Raw genomic sequence first — 22,742 nt, forward strand, 5'->3', positions numbered from 1 at the left:
TGTTCAGTGCCTACAGTGCAGTAGGACTGCTGCACAGTAGCCTATGCAGCATGGTGTTTTTCCCACTTGTCAGAACTCATGCAGCCCAAACTGTTTCCTGCACAACGTCGGCCTTTCTACATGACATGGACCTGAGCTGAAGTTGTGGATCTTTTTTTTTACCACTTCAGAATGGCTGCCACTCGGCACCAAGCATTGGAACTTTCTTTTCTTCGTCCTTCCTTAGGTGCCCTTCAGAAGCGAATTTATCCGTTGAGCCCATAGCAAACCTTGGCGTCACTCAACAAAAAGTAAGCAACATGTGCGGCACAATTCACACTCACGGTGCAGACATCCCGGCACGATGGGCACACGATGGTGCCAATGTGGAGCCAGCCATTGGCGTACAACTGGATCCGAATCTCCTGCTTGGAGTAGTAACACGTGTACGTGTGGTTGGCCACTTCAATATGCAGTCGCCCACCGGAGCACGTGTACTGCAAAGCCCAACACAGCACCACATCAAAACACTGGTACTGAAGCCTCGCATGCACACAGTTTAAAAAATTAAACAAGATAACCAACATTATACAATTTCTGCAGTCAAACATCAGCAACTGGTGAAAAATTACACAGTAACGAACTCACATATAGCATAGAATTTTGCCCATACCTATCAAAGACCGGTGCAGCACTACACGAAAAAAAGAGAGTTGTATGGCATGTATGGTGGGACATTACAGTACAAATGCAGCAATACACACTAGATACGAACACCGACCTTTGGCCTGTACTGCAGTCATGTGGTTAACTCACTGCTTGTGCAAGACGGAGGGCACAAACAGTAACAGTAGACAATTATTTAGAACAATTCACACTCTAAACCAGTTGCAGAGGGTTCAATGACCCTCTGATGCTATTGAAGACATTGCCATATTTCTTCATGCCCTTGATCTTTAGCAAAGCTTCCTGCTTTCCATGGCTAGGCAGCGAGAACCAATGAAGCCAAATGTATTTACTAATGTATAGTGTATGCACTGTATCAGGCCTACTGAGGGTTCTGCAAATTTCAAGTTCAAGCGATAATCTTTAAAGGAATACTGACGACAGCTTCCTCCAATTTTCCCTTTCGGTAAAGATCAACTGTTTGTCTATTATTTCTCATTACCACTTCGGAGGGACATATATATAGACAACAAACTTATTTATTCCTTCTTCCGCCTCCTGTTGATGTTCATCTGGCAGCAAAAGATGCATTTACTATTGAGAAAATTTGCACTAGAGATGAATCCCCTCCTCCCAGTCAGCTTGAACTCATGACGATAAAAAGGGACTCTGTGATCACTGATAGGAAGTGGATGGCTGTGTGGGATAGACTCAAAGGTTCACATAAAAAAAAGAAACCTAAGAAAGCAAGCAAGAAAGAAAAAAGGGCGTTGACATCATCATGGTCAGTTTATAAAAACACTGTGCGATGGCAATAACTGTATTTCATTTTGGGATCTTTTGTAGCTTACAAAAGCTCTGTTTTCAGCGAAATTAGCCATTTTGTCATTAGATGGTTGCAATGAATCAATATAGACCAATTTCCATTTGTCCTCAATGTCCCTTTAAGAGACTGGCCATGCTGTAGCAGCAAAACACATGGATGAAACGATGAAATGCACTTATATGTTATTTCTCACGATGTTCTGTTCTGCATACATGCGAAACAAGTCCAATTCATAATAATAACAATAAAATGCATTGTTTGTTGCCATAAAACTTCTACCCTGCTTCCTAAGACCTTGATCCCGGCTACCATGGCCACATTTCAAACGGAAGTAAAACGCAACAGTGCTCACGTAATGAGATTCGTCACATCATTCTAATAGAGACCCCCTGTTGGAGGTATCATGTGGGGTTGGGGGAACTGCAAATTGAAATTTGCAGATTTCATAACGGTTTCTAATTTAGTTGAAGCAGCTGGCTTTTTTTGTTGTTGTTGTAGTTTTCAACTGAAATACGAATCATGGCACCACAGTAACACCACCATACTTTACTGGGATAATTCTAGTCCTCATTTTTATTCTTATCTAAGTTTGTGCTACTAAAAGTCACAGGTCAGTAACCTTCAGCAGCACAAGGCCAGACAGTTGGCTAGAAGCACAGTTGCAAAATGACAAGCCAGTTGCACAGGTTGAAGTTGGCACACAAATATATGTACAGTGAAACCTCGTTGATAAGATTCGGCTAAATACGTTTTTCGGCATAATACGTTTTTTTTTTTGTTCCCGGCCAATGCCCTATAGAGGTAATGCATTTTTGTACGGCTAATACGATCGTATTTCCACGTAGGTTTGGATAATACGATCGCGGAAACGTCTTCTATAAATCTCGCACAGTTTCGATTTTGGCGCCAGGAGGCAGCAAAAGTGTCCTAGCGGGAGCCGACAGTAGCTGCAGTAGTCGTAACTCTCCTAGCGCTCGTGGCCGATTTTCGATGTTGGACATGACCTTTGCTAGATACGTGTAAGAACCACATCTCTTCAATTATGATGATGACATCAGAGCGAGTCCTTTGCAGCGGGTGGGCAGAGGTACTGAAATTATCGCATCGAGCGAAACGACAGGACGGCGGACTGATAACGCGGCAACACGCGCTTTGTATGCTCGAGGCTCGGCTCGGCTCGAGTCCGGCCGTCCCTCGGCACAGCGCCTGCAGCAATGTGGCGGTCTCTGGGAGCAATTTTCGCAAGCTCGCACACCAAACGCATCGAAGCGCACCAGAGGTTTTTAGCGCCATCTATCCTAAGATATAGTACTGACGGTAAAATCACGTGACCAAGAAGCAGTGATTAGCGCATGCATTGACGATGTGCTGTAGGCTTTGTTGACTTTGTGCTTGCCATTTCTCGTTGCCATTTTGGCGTTCTGAGGGTTCAGCTTGCGTTTCACACTTATCGTTTCTTCTGTTTTGGTGCCGCGTTTCACCCGTGCGCTTCACCATGCCTAGGAAGCGTAAAGCGTTATCGCTGAAAGAAAAACTCAACATCCTCGCAAAAGTCGACAAAAAGCCGCAGAAGAAACGTGTCGACCTGGCACGCGAACTTTGTTTGCCTGTCTCCATGCTGAACACGATCGTCGGCAAGCGAGATGAAATTTGGAAGAACATTCAAGTCTTCGGCGCCGCCGTGAAAGAAACAAGGGGCGCCCAACATGGCAAGATGGAAGACGTTCTACTGGCATGGTTCAGGGAAGTAGGGGCGGCGGGCGTTAACGTGGACGGGACAGTTGTTCGCGAGAAAGCTGATGAAATAGCACTCTCGTTGGGCATCGAAGATTTTAAAGCTTCGGGCGGGTGGCTCCATTGTTTTAAAACACGGCTAGGGCTGTCGTATAAAACCGTTTCCGGTGAAGGGAAGTCTGCCGACCAAGATCAGGTCTCCAACTGGCTTTCGACTCTGCCGGTGGTGATTGCTCAGTACCAGCCAAGGGACGTGTTCAACGCGGATGAAGCTGGGTTGTTCATCAACCTTCAGCCAAAAGTCTCAGCATGAAAGGTGAGACGTGTCAAGGCAAAAAAAAAAGCAAAGAAAGAGTCATCGTATTGTTGTGCTGCAACGCTGATGGAACCGAGAAAATCAAGCCTACTGTCATTGGCAAGTTCTGGAAGCCACGCTGCTTCTCGCGTAACCCGCGCCTTCCTGTCGTTTACAAAGCGAATAGGAAGGCATGGATGATCGGAGGCCTTTTCACAGAGTTCCTCACCCTTCTGGATGACCGGATGCGTGCTGAGAACCGTAGAATTCTTCTATTTCTCGACAATTGTGCCGCGCACCCTGTCGGTACTTCGTGGCTGCAAAACGTCAAAGTAATTTTCCTGCCGCCCAACTGCACCAGCCACTTGCAGCCCCTAGATGCAGGAATCATTATAAACGTGAAATTTCACTTTAGGAGCTTGTTGGTCAGACACTTTTTGGCCAAGATTGACCGGAAAGATGCCAGCTTGAAGGTGGATCTTCTTGATGCCATCCATTTTCTGGCGATGTCATGGGATCGCGTCAAACCCGCCACCATCGCCAACTGCTTCAAGAAGTGTGGCTTTTTTTGTGCATCTGGCGATACAGAGGAAAATGAAGATGACGGAGCAGAGATTAACATCCCGGACTGGGGTGACGTCAATGTCGACGTCTCTCCGGAAGAGTTTGTATTGACGGACGACCAACTGGCGACATGCGAATTATGCACCGTCCAAGACATCATTGCAGATGTTACCGCTGAAGAAGAGAGCGACGACGATGATAACCAAGACGCCGGAGATTGCAGCGGCGATCGTCGGCCATTAAATATGACAGTGCACTCGAAGCTTTGGACGGGCTTTGTGGCTTTTGTCGTGTCTGCAGAGCTCAGTGAGGAAATTGCTACTCGTATCTACGAGTTCCAAAAAAGCTTGGCGCAGGACCTCAAAAAACAAAAAGTGCAGCGCAAAGTGACGGATTATTTTAAAGTGCTTTAATAAAAGCAAGCTCTGTGCCAAGTATGTATTATTCGCGATCTTTTGGAGTCCGTTTTGGATAATACGATTTTCGGATAATACTTTCTATTTTCGGTGTCCGTGAGAATTGTATCAACGATATTCCACTGTACATACAATACAATAAAGGGAATGTTTCAGGTCCAAGCATTGTTTATAAGTGAAAAAAATGTCCTTGTCAAGGTTTTCAAAATAATGTAAGCTACATGACAGCCAGCTTATCCAAGGTCACTGAGCATTGCACTACACTCTGTGGTGATATATGGTATGCAGGGTTTAAAATCCAAGAGCTGCACTTGGGCTACAACGAATGCCTAGTGGTGGGCTCCATATTCATTTCGACTGCCGGAGGTTCTTTACCATGCACCGAGATGACACAGCACATGGCTGTTCTATAATGCTGTCTCTATCAATATGCGTGTTTCGATGCTGGCCACCATGTAATCCGTGTGAGTCACTGTTCCATGCTATGGCAAAGTGGAAGCACTGTTCTTTCATGCACCAATTTGGAGTCACAACTGCAGCACAAACCAGCGGGAAACACAGACGGAGCAACCTTATAAAGACAGCACTACTGACTTCATGATATTGCCTCACAGGCCAGATCCACCCCTACCAACATGTGCTCTGGACTAATTTCCTGATCACAAGCCCTAAAGGTGGAGCAAATAATATGGTAATGCCGAGGTGTGGAGAGGCCAAGTCCAAAGCGCTGCAGGAGCCAGCCACTCCACTCACCTTGTAGCAGCCGCTGCCCCAGTGCGGCCACTGGCGTACCTGGCTGCATGTCCGCTCCTGCCACATCTCCTTGTTATGGTTGAAGCACTTGGAGCCAGGCCCATAGTACTCGAGGGCAAAGTTATTCTCTTCCTCTGAAAGACAGGGTGCAATGAAGCGAAGACAAATGTAGTAGTGCATCTCTGTAGATTAGCTCCTGCTGGCAGCCATACACAAGAGTAGGGATGTTGCCTGGACTGCTTACAGTTGTGAGGCCCGTTTGTCGCCTAACCACAGTGTCCACATTGAAATGAGAGCAAAATTCTGAAAACACTCGTGCATCGAGACTTCAATGCAAGTTAAACAAACCTAGTCAACACAAAATACAATCAGAATTCTTCCTTACAGTATCCTTTTGAGCTCTCCCGGAGGTTTTAGAAGTTAATTATTTTTCAAATCAAACGGTTGAAACAAGCCACTGCCTATGACTTCCATACAGTAATCATACGAGTCGTTTTGTCATTTACATCGAGAATATGACTTAAGTGGCAGGAGAAGATACCTTCCTTTGTTTAATCCAATTTCCTCATGAATAACTCATAGAACATGGCCACAAAAACCCACAATAATAGATTTTTTCCTACGAACAAGACTTGGAGATCTCCTTGGTGCTTCTTCGGCAAGTTTTCTCCTGCGGTGTACTACAACAGCAACCACACTGTAAACCCCGAAAAACATCCACAACATATCCATCACCGTAAAAACGTACATTTAAATTCACAATTACAAGTCAGCATACTACAGTCCATCATTTCGTACTCTATATTGCCATTATGCAGGGAAGCTAGGGGGGGGGGGGGGAGAAGAAAAGGTAAAGCTTACGGGGATTGTTCTCTTCAAACTGGCACTGGGATCCACGCACCACAGTGTTCTTTGATTTCCAGGTGAACTCCTAAAAAAGGAATGAAGAACAGGGTGTTGCTCTCAAAAAAACACGCGGTAGTAACAGCCACAGCAGCGGCAATAACAATATTAAGGAGGGATGTGGCAAATAAAGTGGCCAATTTGGTCAAAAATTTGCCTGTCTTCCGCAAAGTTTTAGCACTATATGCAACAGATATCTAAAAAATGGCACTTTTTTTATACATTGTTGTCTAAAATTGTGAGCGAATTGTGCATCTGATCGCCTCAGCGCACTGAGGATTCCACAGCTTTCTAACAACAAAGCGCAGCCATCTTTGCATCGCAAAAAAAAGGAGATATCAATGCTTCTGCTTGTTGCAATAGCGCACTCCACTGATCAAAATCAGGAGCAAATGAGGTGACAAATTAGGTAAACGAGGAAACAGACTTTAAGGCTGATTTCAGCTTTCACTTTTTCTGCCATTCCCATCAGTGAACGCTTCAGCATTTTTTAACTAATGACAAAAGGATGATTCTGTTTTTTTTTGCATAGGAGTTGGGATGTTGAGGTGTGCAATAAAACTATTTTTTTCACATTAAATGTAAGTTCTTTAAAAGTTATTTTAGTAAGATATACTATAGTGGAAATGCATGCTGGAGTTTTTAATTTTTGTTCTAATAAGTACTGGGCATCTAAAAAAAACTAATGGCTCTAATGCACAGAACAGGAATTTATGAACATATTGACATAGCAAACTTTCGAACTTTCTCCTTCGTCATTCAACACCTCACGGATGACTTTTTGAGGGTGTAATTGCACCACAACTGTAGCTAGCGGGTAGCTTGTATTTAAAAGCGGTTCTGAAATCTGTACAACAAGTTTTGCATTTGTGCCAGATTTGGTGACAATTCGTGCATGAATAACACCAAAAAAGAGGTTTCACTGCTGTGTCCCCCTCCACTCGTCAAGCAAAATATAGGTGAACATTTAATCCATGCAACCTACCTGAATATAAGGACAATAGTCCGCCAGTATTACAGAGCCTCCAAATCTGCCAAGTTCTGAAGGGCGCACACCAGGGATGTAATCAAAATTCTGGAACCATGATAAATGCAAGAAGTTGGCGAATATACTCATATGCATAAAATGATAAATAAGGCCACAAAATATGTACCAAGCAAACTTGCCCTCAGTCCCACACCCCCACCAGAATAAAAAAATGAGCATCAACTTATATCAATACATCAAATTCTTCATGAAAGTATCTGCTGGAAGACAGTATGTCAGACGCCACGAGAGCCAAAGAAATCTTCCTAAAAGCAGATATGGCGGCGATTTCAACATACAAAGACGAAATTACTTCGTGGCTGAAGCAATGAGTAACAGGTGGCATTTAAAAAGTGCAAACCTGAAACATCCTGTCCAGGTATTCACCGTGATCGACTAGATTACATATGGCAACAGAATCTCGGCTCTCTGTGCACTCTGTCTCCAAGGGGTCCTTCTTTACTTTGTCACAGAAGGGGTGGATGGTCAGGCCCCTAAATGAAGCAGAAAAAGAAAATGATCACTTGCCCTGCACTACGCACAGCTCCACAAAATTCACTCCCACATACAGCTGGTGCTCACATCACATTATGTGCATGCCCCTTCAACTTTGTTACAATGCAAAAAACATCACAGTGCAAGTACCAAGAGCAAACATTAAAAAAATGATAGATACTTGGCGTTAGCGCCTTGTTTCTCTCCTGAACATTTCCTGAACATTTGAACCAGCAACGAACTAAGTAGCTCAAGCGACTCCGTTGTTTGAATGTCTGCAAGGTTTTCATGCATGGGCAGTTTTTAGGAGCAGGGGGTCAAGCACTAAGCACGGCATTTCGTTGGGGAAAACTGGGTGAAGCGCCATTTTATGAAGCCATGCTTTGTTTACACGTGATCCCTCCCCGTATAATAGACAACAAATCCATGCCGATTCTTCACATGCCTTTCACTGGGCTGGTGGTACCACTTTGAGCAAAGTGCTGCAGCTTTTACAAAAAACAAAATTTTAGCCCTGCAATGTTTATAGAAAGCTTATAGCAGTACAATATTTAATGCTGCCACTTGCCTTTCTCGACGACTGTCAATCCAATCCTTGCAACTTTTGAGAGCAAAGTCACACCCGAGGTTGCGGCCCCACTTGAGCGGCTGCGCTTGCTCGTAGTTTGGAAGGTACCACCTGTTTGGCAAAGTTGAGATGAATAACTAAGCAGAGCGAACTGCCAAACTCAAACACAAGAATTCCTCCAGTGAAACAAGCTGACCAAGGCTGCACTCTCAAGAGGCAGATCTTGGCAAGTGCACATAAGGAGTAAAGGAAAGCACCGGAGTGCTTAAGAAGCCTGCTATGTGGCGCCACCTCACGTACGGCCCCCTCATAAAGATGCACATCTGGGAGCACATGAAGTGGAAAATAAGGGAAACAGACACAAATGCCACGGCGACCACACCAGCAGTTGCAACAAAAAATGTCTTTCTCTTACCCTGTGTCTTCCATGAGTGCCAGAGTGATCCTTGAATACACCGGGTTCTGTGTATGTGTTCCAGCCATTGCTTCATTCTGAGGAGATAGAAATGGCCCATATCAGAAAAATGTCCCCATGCATTTAACAAGCAAAACATCTAGGCAACAACTAGTACGCATTAATCTGCAGACATATATCAGTGTGGCCGTGAACCCATAAAACTCAGCTGTTAACATTAGTGGTACATTCACCTAAGCCCTAAAATCTGGCAAGAACATGGCGTACAGTGGCTCAAAGCTAGGCTTACTTGCCACGTCCTTCAAGCCCTAAATTTCAATGCCTCTTTTACAGCCACCGGTGAGATGTCACTCCCTTACCCACCAAAAGAAAATAATAAGTGGACGCTGCTCCTGCTGTTTTTTTTTACCATTGATGCTCATATGATCTAGCAGTGGCAACAAAGCAGAAAGCTCGAAATCCCTCGGGCAACAACTTGCGCTCGAGCTGCGCCGCCCTGAACATTAGTTTCTTCCAACATGTGCCACATTATTCGTGCGTTAGCATTAGAAGGGTCTGTGCAGGCAGAAATGGCTACCACAGTGATGCGCGAACAGTAGCGTGTGACACAGTGCGAACTTTGTGACGTCATCACAACCGCCCACTGCGCTGATAATGATGGATTTTTATGGCACAAGAGCATCTGTGGCCAAAGAGTGCCATAGCACACAGTCTTCCCTTCCGTTTAAGGGGGGGGGTCAAAGACCCACTTCCCAAGCATTTCACCCTAAAGAAGTTGAGCACAAGAAAGGAGAAAGCTTGTACTAATTGCATCACCGGCGGGTACCTGGTGGCACTGGGGATCGAACCTCACACCTCCCGCATCCAAGGTGAATGCTCAAACAACAAGGCACGTGGCAAGCACACGAGCATGGAAGGCAGGATGAGGCACTGTTTCATCGCCTTTGACCTTCATTCGTCTCAGACTGCTGGCCTTGCAAATGAATCTCTATGCGTTTATTGCTTGCACACTGCAATGCCATCCTGCGAGGGAGAGGGAGGGCACAAGCATCGACATATATTAAAAGTCTTTTTTTTTTTTTTTAGTCAGTGAGGACTGCCAGTTGGGGGTTCAATGTACATTTGGAGTTGACTTATATATGACAATATACTGTAATTTGGTTACTGTGAAAGGAAAAGTGCAGCACCTGTGGCACTCTTCGGTGGACACCTGAACTATGCCATGAAGGAATGAAGGGAGAAGGAATGAAGGGAGAAGAAACAAAGGAAGAGGCACCGCAATGGAAGGGCACCGCAGTAATTTCAACCATCTGGTATTGTTTATTGCATGCTGGCATTGCACAGCATACTAGTCTTTTGCATTTCGCCTCCACTCAAAACGCGGTTGTGACTGCTCAGATAGAGCCTGCATCCTCAGGCTCAGCACCTGAATGCGCGATCAGGAGACATTCCTTATTCTTCACCCATAAAAAGAATGGCTTGGTTTGGTTTCATGGGCTTTAATGCCCCAAAGTGTCTTGGGCTATGAGGGCTGTTGTAGTAGAGGGCTCCGGATAATTTTGACCCCCTGGGGCTCTTTAACGTGCACCGACATAGCACATTACGCGGGTCTCAAGCATTTCAACACTATCAAAATGTGACCGCCACGGCTGGAACTGAACCTGCATCTTCTGGGTCATCAGGCAAGCTCCATAACCACTGAGCCACCACGGCGGCATATAACAAAAAAAAAAAAACAACTGACTTTCTTCAATAATAATGTACTAGTGACAGTGTGTGTGTGTGTACAAACAATGGACAAAAAGAAAACTGATGGAGTTGACCTCCTGCATGATTCCACGGCCACAGCCAGCTTAAAAATGCATTCAATGTCCACACTCCGAACATCCAGCAGCTAAAATGAAGCACAGTGCACAGCAGGCAAAAAGCGCACTCACCTCAAAGAGTCGCTTTTCCCAGTGAGTCAGCCTCGTTCCATCCTCCCCTTGGTCCTCCATCTCTGCACCTTCCAGATCAGAGCAGTTGAAATGCCACCTAACTTCTTGCTGCAGACACACGCAGCCGACCACAGAAAAAAAAAGAGCACGCACAGTGAACTCTAGCCAAAGCAAGTGAACTGCAGCACAACAGATCATGCTCACTGTACAATGCTTGCAGGTTCCAACTTCTGGGCCCAATACCGTCAGGCACAGCTGCAGTGTAAAGACCCTAGGCTACTCAGAGCCAGTCTAGCCCCTGCATTTCGTTTATGAGCAGCTTTCAATAAGTATTTCTTCCTGCACGGCGACTATTTATTAAATAGTGGGATTGATACACTGCATTCAATAAAAGTTAGGAATCTACTCTTTCCCAGCAGCATTCACTTTTTAAAATCAGTAGTACCCACCAGCAGCAACCACTTCAACCGTCAGTGCACTTGTCTCCACATGGTGCCACTGAAGAATGGTGGCAGCTGTTGACACCAACGACGCATTGCATTGGTGACATCTTAGTCGGAAGCAAAGTGCATACCCTTAAGATGTTCATTCATCTTGGGAAACAGATTGAAATCTACTGAAACAAGGCCCGGATGGTAGGGTGGGTGAGGCAAAACAACTGCCATCACTCTTCTACGACAGAATGCAAAAACTAGTGGTGGGAATCTACTGCAGTCGAGGAGGACTAAATAGAAAAAGAGACCTATTCTGGGGAAGATGGACTTTCCAAACTTTCATGTCAATGCACAGCTTTTCAACCCCATCATCAAGTAAAAAGCCACAGCCCAAGAGGCATGCTTGTACTATCTAAGAGTCGGTCAAATTTTTGTCATCATCATCATCAGCCTCACTATGCCCAATGCAGGGCAAAGGCCTCTCCCATGTCTCTAAAATTAACCCTGCCCTTGCCAGCTGCAGCCACTATATCCCTGCAAACTTTATCATGTTGTAGTAACCTTCCAACACTGAACTTTATGACAAGGTTTAGAATGACTGTAGAAGTGACTGGAAAGGAATATCCTCTTGCACACACAGGATGAAGTAAACAGTACTTGCCACAACACGAGGCGTAACCATGATCCAAAAATCTTTGCTTATGGAGCCTCCGTGTATCTTCCAGTCATGCCTGGTAACTTTCTTCATGACCCGGTCACTCCATTTGTGCGTCTGTAACCTGTGAGGTTGCAGAAAAGTAACTTGTAAGCCCCACTTTTTCCACATTCCTAACACAACCCTACGAAGGAATGATGCCTTGAACAACTTGGGCTTTTAATAGTTCAAACCAAATCAAGGAATAGTAAAATCGGAGGAAGGTAGGAAGGGGTTGGTTTTTTTCCTGGTCGTCACTTGCATTTGGAAAGCACCCTCAAAGCTCAAGCACGCAACCAATTTTTCAGAACCCTCAGAATAAATGCAGACACAATACCAAACTTATAGCTATCCCTAATTAAAACCAATTTTCCAGAAGGTTGTAACTTGCAACACAACAAATTTAGCATATTGAAGTTACCCGCCAAAAAAATCGAGACGATTCATGTGGCAGAGTATGTGTTAGCATCAGTGTTCCCTTCTTTTGAACAGCCACTGCCGCTGACGGGTTCAGATCGTGTGAGTGGGATTCAGTCCATCAATTCCTGTGTGCCACCCCATACCCCCTCTGCACTTTCCCCACCCCTCAGCTCTGACTGGCAACCACAGCGTCCCTCTCCCCACCCGTCATGTCCAGCCTCTATTCCTCTCCTCTCTCCCTCCCTCATCTACCCCGAAAGCAGGAAGGAGGATTTCCGCCTTTTCCCTTCATCTTCTGCCAACCGACACTTCAAGTACCAATGTCAATGCCAGACACTTTTTTCCGACAATGGGTGTTCAATGCTAAAGCATTAAAATTATGGGACAATCAGACATCTGATGCGACAATTCTGCAAAAGAAGTTGGATGTACCCTCGATGATTCGTTTGATACTTTAAATTTGTGCAAAGGCTTCACACACACAACAGAATTTTTCTGGAGATTAAAGGTGGATGGAGGTGGCAGCCCCCAGCAGCCCCCTAGCTAGGGGGTCAGGTGGGGAGGCGAGAGTTAGGGTGGGGAGTGGGTGGAGGAATTCTGGAGGGTGAAGGTACATGGGTTGGTGGTTGGCGGAGTTTCTGGAAGGTTGAGTTGGGCAGGGATGGGACAGGTAGCACTCTAGCTAGGGAGGTGCACTGAGGAGGTGGCTGACGGGTGGTGCATCTGGAAAGTGGAGGTTTCACTCTCTCGAGGTTACAGAAAGATGCCACCATTTTCACAATGTGACACCATGTGCTGCTTACGCAGTAAAAAAGAAGCCTCTTGATGTCTCGTTCGAACGATGAATACTGATACGAGAATAACCGCTTTACGTGCACTGAAAAAGCTGAAAAGTGTTGGTGTGTGCATAGAAGTACTGACCACGACTAATACCCATGCGTTGCACCTTCAAAGCAGTCACAACCTGAGCAGCGGCGAAGCAAAATGGGGGCCTTTTTAAGTGTAGAAGAGGTCTCTCAGTGTGGGGAGCAGGGTCCCATGGTTACAGCCAATGCCAGGAATGCTTTAGACTTTCATACAGGATATACTTTTCATCACTAATGAGCACTTAACTGAATATGAATGCAGTGCAATACCAGACTAGCTATGACAAATAGTCTGTGGGTCACTAGTCGCACCTTGTTAGCATTCAACACAGTGTGGAGCACCCATCTGCTAAACTCAAATGCCTTGCCAATGCAGTGCAGGCTGATGTCTGATGGTTTCAGATGTCTGATGGTTTCAGATGTCAAATGGTTTCTGATGCAGGTGTCTGATGCATAAAGTCTAATGGTTTCAATGGAATATCTGGAAACGTATGGCAAGTTCACCACATATTTGACTGCTGTCCTCGTCTATAGCCGCCTTCAGGCCCCCATCACCAGCATGTGTCTGGTGACTTCTGGGTGCATTACAAACAGGCAGATCTCCCAAACTGTGAGCTCTTGGAATCAATGCGTGGCAGTGCATTCAATCATGGAATTATTCTGAAAGGCTTGACATACTCCACAGCTTGAATCAGCTGCTCACAAGCACACCTTAACATCAGAGAGCAGACAACTCCGACTGAGCTGTTTAAACACCTCCATTTCATTTCACCGCCACTCAAGCTACGACCACTGTGAGGGTACAACGCGTGTGTAGTTGTGACGGTCAATGTTCGTACTAACAATCTGACCATTTTTTCAGCACACACGGGAGTAATTTTCATATCAGTGTCTCCTTTTGCAATGTGCCATGAAAAACAGCAAGTTTCTGGTATCTAGTAGCACAAACTGTTGCATACTACCATTGGTGTTTGCATTTTTTTTCTAGCAGAGTTATTTAGAAAAACAGAGAAGCAAGAAAAAATAACATTTTGCTATACTATGGCATATTGGAAAACAGAATGGCCTGAAATCAGAACTATAACTGCAGGTCTCATTTGATTAGCCATTTTAAGGAAGTTCAGCTATACCTAACTCATAAAGGTGATTCAGCAAGCACACAACTAACACTTACGCTTGTGGTATTTTATGAAGGCTTCACTGCTTCTATAGGAGCCTTTATTGAAATACAAGAATAAAGAGCAGCCTACAACACTAGCATCTGACAGATAGCAAACTAGGACTAAGGTAAACTGCCAACTTTCCCAATTAAATATAAATCAACTGAAACTTTTAAAAACATATCTAGAACTAATCAATCAGTTTCAAATGTGCATTTCAAGCCTTCTTTTTTTCTGACTAAACTTAGTAAGGAGACTAGAAGTATGGGATAACTAACAATCTGCACAAGAGTTTCACATGTTGTATTTAAATGTAACAGAAGTTTTGTTACTGATAACTGAAGTGGAAATTCACCCCTCGCTTTATTATAACTGAATCAATGTTAGTGAACAACTGAATCATTTTTTTCCTGTCCCACACTCACAAAAGTAACCATCACATTACAATCGCAGCAGAGCTATTCTCATGCAAATACAATATTTCTACACCAAAAGAGTGCACAAATGTTCAAAAAGTACCCTGGAAAGAGAATACACCAAATTTTGGGCCAGATGTGTAAGAAAGCATTAAACCACATCCTTTATGAGGATGAAGCAGAAAGCCAATAGAATACAAAGGGCCCAAATTGTGCCTGTAAACTGCCGTGCACAGAGTTGAATTACAAGAGATTCATATTCGGCTTATAAATGAAAGTGCGTGCATAAAATATCTGCTGCGAAGAAAATGTTTGAAACCTGCAGCTAAGAACAGTTAGTTCAGGTGAGCATCGTAGGAGGAAAAAGGTATGCTTGAGAATTCCACTTTCTCTTCAAGGTTGCCCACTCCTACCTTACCCACAACTTGAGGGCACTAAAAGGAAGCCCCATGTAAATTCAAACCTAACACTAGTACAGCCCCCACTAGTAGTGTACACTTCGGCACCGTAAAAATGTAGCTTCTAAGTCAGATACTGAAAATCTTGCATCGCTGATGAAATAAGGTACAAAATCTGCCAGTTATAAATGGTAGTTTGCAATATCTTGCATTACACAGAAGCAACACTTGGTAGTGGGCATTGACTAATGCCAATTATGGCAAAAACTGCCTTTTTGTTATTCAAAACAGACCAAAACAAGATGTTGCACTAGGGTATGTTGAACTAGCTTAGTGCAATTTCCCATGGTGAAGAATATTCATATGGCTTCTCTCTGGGAAGGTGAGACACCTGCCAACGCATGCAGGTGAGCAAGTGAGCAAGCAATCAAGCAAGAAAAAAAGCCAAGCAAAACAGGCGAAGGAGGCATGTATGTCACCTACAGAGCTTAACTGCCTTAAGATGCAGGTTGGAAGATGTAGACAATACTTGCCACTAATTCATGCAACTTAGGGCAATAATGGAGTATATTTTAGTACAGTGTACGACCAAACAGCCCCACACACAGATAAGAAAATTCAATCTAGGAAGGCTTTCATAATTTAAAAACAGTCACTGTACAATTAATAACCAGAATGAAAGAAGTAATTGGAAGTTAAAAATTTCTACACAAGGAAAACAGAAGCAGGTCAGTCAAGAAGGAAAGTTAGAAAAGAGGCAGTGTTAGTAGTTATTCCTAATGGCAAGGCAACAACTGCCACTAGCCTGTTAAAAACTAGCAGCTTCCGCACAACTGTCCAGGCGAAACTCCAAATCTTTGGTCTATGATGCGAGCACACTTGAATAATTTTTTGTTTTTTAAACAAAGAAAGTCACCACCTAGAATGCAATATTACGCAAAGCCCACTACAAATGCTACCTCACTGGAAATTGTGCAAGCAAATGCGTATGCGTGTGCAGGGGATATGTACTTATGTCTTCACTGGTGATGCAAGCTTGTAAAACCTGCCAAATCATAGCTATGCACAAAACCAATATGTCCCCTATGCAGGAGGCATGCTATCTTTTCTTTCAGAGGTCACAGTCTGCCCACAGCTGGAATATACAGTCTGGAAGATCATGCACCAATGACCGAGACAAGCAGCAGTTTCTTTTGCTCAAACACAGAAGTGCAATAGACAGAACGCAAACAGCAGCAAATGAAAAAGGAAAGAACTGAAGGGTAGCAAGTGTAACAAGGCTGAAAGGCACACAAAATAAGAGAGAATAAAAAAAAAAATGCCCCAAAGCAAGCATGCCGAAATAAATCCTCTTTTCTGCACTGCTAGCAGGCTACAAGAGAGAAAGAAATTCAAAATAAGGTGCATTACCTAAAGCAACAGAAAGAGCCTCACAGCTAGGTCTGAAACAAAAAGAAATAGGACATAAGCAAAAAGCATACTTATAAGCCAGAGGACCCAAGCCAAGGAAGAGAGACAATAGCATGGCAACAAAAACAGATGATAGCCAAAAACAACACCCAGGCTGAGAGAAGATTTACTTCCTTTTTTTTTCTTCCACACAGTTGCAGCATCTAAATAATTCCAGCATAAATTTTGTTTGCTACAATGACATGACTGCCAAAGCTTGCACAAATACTGTCATCAAATCCCGCCATCAAATCTTTCCCACAGGTGCTTAAGTTCCGGAAAGAACTGAAATCCCTATTTCATTTCCAGAAAAAAATTAGTAACTGCAATCCTTACCATACAAAAGTCACCACTTACACTAGCATGACCTTTCATTTTTCCCATCTGAGCAGAGAAGAGCACCGAAAATGCAAAGGTGCTGCATGGCAGCTTGGTGGTGTCTGGGGCTTAGCAGTGTTCAGTTGTATAACAAGTGAAAGCTGGGAACCAGATTATTCAGTGGACAAACTTTCCATGACATTTCACAAAATACAGTGCATTTGTCACACTTTCACAAGCTTGTGCTGAAAACATATGCATGAAAAACTAAAGGTTCAAGATGCAGAAGCATGTTTCACAGACAACAATAAGTAACTGACAATTAGCTTCATTTAAGCTCACTTAGGATCTTACATGAGCAAGATTTGAAATGTAGCAACAGAAAAGACTGCACGGCAAATATGTCAGTGCAGCATATCAGCCCAGCAAAACAGAGCCAGTGCTGTGCATTATTGTTTTTAGGTACATTCCTTTTGTCCTGCACCTAATGGCTGGAGCAGCTTAACTAAATTTACCGAAAGTAACTCATGGGCAGGCATACTTGCCGCCAAAATCGTAATGGTCACACTGCCATCAAATCTACGAACACAAGACAGTAGACAGGCCACCAGCCACAAGTTTTTCAAAGCTCAGCTCTTTAAACAGGACCCACTGGATGAACATTGCACTCATGGTTACAGCAGCTGCTTAAAACCATCAAACTGCTGAACCCATCTGTGAAAACAACATGTTCACGGTAGCCGCAGCCTGCCACACACTAAAAATGCACCCCGAAAAAGTGTGTGAACTTCTTTTCAGAGGCAAAACATAGGCTTAGCATGAGCAATGGTGAGCACCAGATTTGTTTTTGTCTCTTTTTGGTCAAATGCACTGGCAGGAACAAGCTGACATACAATGCAGCAAAGCTCCGCACCAGAAAACCAATCCTGAGAAAGTGAAAGCATTGCCAGATTGAAGGGCTCTGATATTGCCAAAAGTGAATGATTGAAAAGTTTAATCCTTCATTTTGTTGCTGCGCTGGGGCTACTATGATTCAAGTTAGGAAAAGAAAGGGCATAGAATGGTTGCAGGGAGAAGGCAGCCAGTTAGCAATGATAATAATAATAATAATAGTCCTCTGCTGTATCTGAACTCACTCTTTGTTCACTGCTGGCTTGCCATTTCTTTCTCGAGGCGTCAACGGGTATCCGTTTTTGTCACGAAAGTATGCATATAAGCTCACTGAAAAGCCCTGCAAAATGAGGCAAGCAACATTCAAGTCGTTAAGGAATCACATACATGATGCGCACGCAAAGCAGAACCTTACCAAGGCATGAAGAATTTCGTGTTTCACGGTGGACAGCAACGTGTCCATGTCTTGTGGCTTTGTCGAAATGGAGTCGGGGCAGAGGTTGGCATGGCCAGCGATAGGTCTGGCAAAAAAGTGCGAGCCACAGATGAAAAGGAGAGAAATCCCGAAAACCATTGCCATAAACAACACTGGACGCTATAAATCCTCCGAAGAAATGAAAAAAGACAAGATGTAAATGACAAACCATGCTTTGTACCACTTTTTCTAATATGCAGAAAATTGCTTTTACCACACTTCCATATAATAAAGCAGAGCATACGGATGAAATGCTGCTGTCAAAATTAGAAGCTGCTGTTTGATCAGGACACTGATTGATTCCCTACACACTCCAATGAAAATCATAATACACAAGAAATTGCATTGAGCACGAAAGCAAGAATTCAGTTTTGAAACAAAAGTGATCAAAACAGCTAGTAGTTTTTGGTTTGGTTCTCAGTCATTACAATTACAGCATTGTTACAAAATGTGGCCTGCTTTCTTTTAAAGAGTAGGCAAAGAAAAGGCAAACGACAGTGACATATCACAGAAAGCAGTATCCAGTCTGCTACACAACACATGGAGGCAGGTAAAAGAGAGAGACAGATGAAAAGGAACAGAGTGAAAAGGAAAGCATTAATAAACATACATATCCAAAAGACATCATACAGTGATGCATAAAAGGCAGCGTCACAGGCCAGTTAACTTGAGGAATCATGACAGCATCTCCACCACATTCATGTCAGAAAACATAGGAGTAGCTTGCCAAGTGACGCATTCTTTAAGCGGTACACCTTGCTAGGCATAGGCACCACGCCATTATATTGAAGCACGATGTAGATGCCAAAACAAAAGACAATCCTGCCCAGCCATATTCATGTCAGAAGACAAAGGCACTTGAGGAAGTGGACACCTGACAACATTAGTAATGAGAGACATGCGCACCTATCTGTTGATGCTTCCTGTTGACAATGGGCAGCGTAAGCCACTGTCTGTCCTATGAAGCAGCGGTCTGTCTGCATGGCTGACACATAAAACACAAAGTCGGCGTCGGGTATTCCACGCCCAGCGCTCCCTTGGGTTCGGCAGTAGCGGCCATTGTCATCACAAACTCTGCAAGGCTGGTGGTTTGAAAAAAGAGAGACAAAACAGCCATGATCAGTTCGCACATCTCTATATTTTATGGAAGAGGCAAAGCAGACAGCCACTAGCAACGACGTGACTTGTATTGAGCTCCACATACACCATGTTGTATGACAGGCGAAATAATTTTTCAGTTGCTGCCATCAAAACTAAACAAGAAAACAAACAAACACCATGAAAACATCATGCACAAACCTCCAAATGCTCTTTGGGGACGACGACTTCACCGCAGGTCGTCTCACTCTCGCAATATTCATTGCAGTACAGGTATGGGTCTTGATCAGGAGAGAAGGCTTGGTTGTTTGGACATTTCCTGTTAGTAGCCACGATTGCGTACGCATTAACGTGACTGTCACGCAACAGCGTGTACGACGTACTATGTCTATACATGTTTTTAATAGCTGCACGTTACCTGTTCAACCTTATAGGCACTAGAGTTGGCCTAACCATAAGGGTCCTCTGCCAGTAGTCGAGCGCCTCCGGTAATATTGTGTCCTACAAAAGAGAAGCCGCGCCGAAGAAGATTATGCATTTCGATCACGGAGGATCCGAACTGTTGCGGCAATACGGATCCAGGCAAGTACAAGAGGAGATAAGGGAGCGAACGAACTCACATTTATTATCTCAAATTTCTCCGGTGGCAACCTGAAAATCAAGTCGACGGAATACTGTGATCAGATCGCAAAGCCGCGCGGAGACTCATAAGCTGCAATGCAGCTCAGTGCCAGAGTTTGCCCGGGATAGGCGCGAAAGTTTATTTTCACGCAAAGAGAAAGAAAAGAAAAAGAGTCCGTGCGTCTGAAGGAAGAAATTAAAACCAATGACGCAAGCCTCGGCGAAAAAACCACGCTCACCTGGAAATGCTCTTATCGTAGAACACCTTGATCCTTAGAGGCTGGCTAATGCTTCGCTTTCTTACGTGTGATGACGGCTCTAAATGCACCGGGTTAAGTACCTGCAAACAGGACCAAAGACTTGACTGGACCTCGTTAGCAGTAAAGAGCTGTGACCATCGAACGGTAAACATCAACACGGTAACGGGACAAACACAGGAATCTGAATCTAACGGGACGCTACGACGTCTACGTGCTGCGCTTTCAAAAGTAGCGATTAGGGGCACAGACGTTTGTTGTTTCATCAGAAAGCAGAACTCAACCAATCAAGCCTCCAGCGGCGGGTGAGCATTAGCACGTTAAGGAGTGGAGGAAAATTACGGAAGGGGTGCGATCGCATAAAGTGAGCAACAAGGCAACTTACGTCTTCGATCTTTGGCGGGACGTAGCTGCAGCGGAAGCACCGGACGCACGTGAAGTACGACGTGACGAGTACCCAGTACGCGACGAACTTCATCGAGCTCGACTGTTTCGATGTTACCCCATTGAATACGCTGCGATCCGTCCGTCCCCCCCAAATTAAGCTACGGTACCCCAACCGGCTCGCACCATCAACCTTCCAATGCACGTCTTGTATGACGACAGTGCTGCCGCCACCGACGGAGCCAGACTGGCCGGACGCAGGATGGTTGTCCGCGCCACCGTTGTACGCAAGCGGTCTATGGAGCCGTCCGTGCTATCGGGCTCGGCTGTTGATTTGCAAGCAGCCTAGCGTAACGCTGCGATCAGAGTGAATGCTGTCGGCACAATATAAAGAACAGTAATGCCAAAACATTGCACCCCCCCCCCCCCCCCCCGTACTCTCTTTGCATGTAACTTGTTTCAAGATTTCGATGCGGTCTCATTCATCTCGGTGCGCGTCTCGCACGTATTTCCGCGTGCACGTAATGTGTTAACTCCGCCGCGCCTTCGCGGTCTGCTGCCGGCAGCAGTCAAGGGCGCGTGCACACTCTCAAAAGCATCAAGCTTCAGAATACGTCCCAAGGCTGCCTTACTGGCCTCATAACGGAGGCGCACCGGGCGGGGGCATACAACCGGCGGAAAAATAAAACTGCAATCACGAATGTAAGCCGCTTTCTGCCCGCGACTCTTGAATGGAAGCATGAAAGATGCATGGCGCACAGGTGGACAGAAGCCCTCCCTTCACAAACATTCATCAATGGTCCGAAAGTACAGAGCGTGACAGGCCCTGGAGGGAACACGTACGGAGCTACATGGCTTGCATGCACGACACGAACAATATATGCGCTGACATGGTCCCTTGAAGCATGACAAGTATTTTACGTATGAAGAACATTAACTAAATAATGTGCTTACTCCAATGTCAACACCAAATTATTAGAAATGGTGTTGTGCCAGATCACTGAATTAGTTCAAATGCCCAGTTTTTCTTACTAATTATTTCTTTTCCTCACAATGCGCACCGAAGTATCGGCCTACTTTCATGTTTGAGTTTCACTGCGAGGACACTGCAGCTATGCAATGAACCTGCACATCTACTAGCAACACACACCAAGCTAAAGTATTCACCCTGGCCCACTATTTTCACTGTTACTCATGCAATGTATTTACTTTTTATTTCTAGCAACTGTCTTGGAAACTGTGCAAAGAATTGAATTATATAGGCCAGGATGATATCCGCAACGACCTTCACGCTTTAAAGAATTGGCAGGCATCCGTTGATGTCGAACTGAGACAGCTGTCAGCTCGAATTCGGGTGCTAGATGTGGACACTGCTGCTCTAAAAAACAGTACTGCTTCACCAGTTCAGGCGCCCAAGGTTGCTCTCGAAATCTCGGACAAGTTAAAGTCTATTGAATCGCGCTGCGATGACGCCGAAAAACGTCTACGCCGTTCCAATCTCCTTTTCTTCGGCCTACCTGACAGTCCAGCCGTCTCAAATAGAACACGCACATCGCCTCGGGAAGTACCACCCAGTCAAAAAAAAACCATTGGAACCAATTGGACATTCCAGTTGGAACTAAATGGACACTCCCATTGCTTCCAATTGGACTTCCCAATTGGAACCAATTGGTTCCAGTTGTTTTTTCAGCCCCCGACCAATTGGATCCAACTGGACTAGCCAATTGGACCCATTAGGCCAGGCAGTTAATTGACCCACAAAATATTCACAAAATATGTTACGTTCATTGAGAAAGGTTTGAATAATATGCTCTAAGATCATGGATGAATATTTCTACAACTTAACACATTGTAATGTGCAAAAGGAAAACTGATTTATGAGGACTGTGGGGAGACACTCTGCCTAGTGCCAATCAACATTTTTCTACGGAATTGAAATTAACATGCTTTTATGGAAATCAAAGCCAACAGACACACATGCATCACACACAAGCAACACTGCACATTCAGGCACTAGTAGCATACATTAGCTCAATATGTACATCCAGAGAGCACACTTCTGCTCCCAGTTCATTAGGCTCTCATGCTGGGGCCGGTGGCGCTTGCCCACTGAGCGCAGATATTTAATTTAATTTCAGCTCCAGTGGTGGTGTAGGTGATGAGTACAATTTATTAGGCTAAGCTGCTGATAGCTCTTATTGTATAGTACCATATTAGTTCTACCTTTTTCGTCAAACATGCAAACATTCATTGGATAAATTGGGTGCAGTTGGGTGGACCAAT

At 44.5% G+C, this 22,742-nt stretch overlaps 1 protein-coding gene across 1 annotated transcript in view; it reads right to left on the reverse strand.

Annotated features, from left to right (window-relative positions):
* Invadolysin (leishmanolysin-like peptidase, invadolysin) overlaps window positions 1-20,659 on the reverse strand; it is a 29,052-nt gene extending 8,393 nt beyond the window's left edge. Inside the window, exons 1-17 of the mRNA XM_089549639.1 lie at window positions 20,461-20,659; window positions 20,058-20,158; window positions 19,818-19,848; window positions 19,616-19,698; window positions 19,399-19,516; window positions 19,006-19,181; window positions 18,040-18,145; window positions 17,870-17,964; window positions 11,674-11,791; window positions 10,579-10,686; window positions 8,642-8,718; window positions 8,227-8,337; window positions 7,525-7,657; window positions 7,122-7,211; window positions 6,095-6,164; window positions 5,234-5,367; window positions 324-476 (exon numbers count right to left, since the gene is read on the reverse strand). Of these exons, the coding sequence (XP_089405765.1) occupies window positions 324-476; window positions 5,234-5,367; window positions 6,095-6,164; window positions 7,122-7,211; window positions 7,525-7,657; window positions 8,227-8,337; window positions 8,642-8,718; window positions 10,579-10,686; window positions 11,674-11,791; window positions 17,870-17,964; window positions 18,040-18,145; window positions 19,006-19,181; window positions 19,399-19,516; window positions 19,616-19,698; window positions 19,818-19,848; window positions 20,058-20,158; window positions 20,461-20,553 (1,797 nt within the window). The 5' untranslated portion in view covers window positions 20,554-20,659. The remainder of the gene's footprint in view (window positions 1-323; window positions 477-5,233; window positions 5,368-6,094; window positions 6,165-7,121; window positions 7,212-7,524; window positions 7,658-8,226; window positions 8,338-8,641; window positions 8,719-10,578; window positions 10,687-11,673; window positions 11,792-17,869; window positions 17,965-18,039; window positions 18,146-19,005; window positions 19,182-19,398; window positions 19,517-19,615; window positions 19,699-19,817; window positions 19,849-20,057; window positions 20,159-20,460) is intronic.
* Window positions 20,660-22,742: the final 2,083 nt, after the last annotated feature.

Source organism: Amblyomma mixtum, chromosome 6 (genome assembly GCF_055824585.1).
Source record: "Amblyomma mixtum isolate Tamu chromosome 6, ASM5582458v1, whole genome shotgun sequence".
NCBI classification, from domain to species: domain Eukaryota; kingdom Metazoa; phylum Arthropoda; class Arachnida; order Ixodida; family Ixodidae; genus Amblyomma; species Amblyomma mixtum.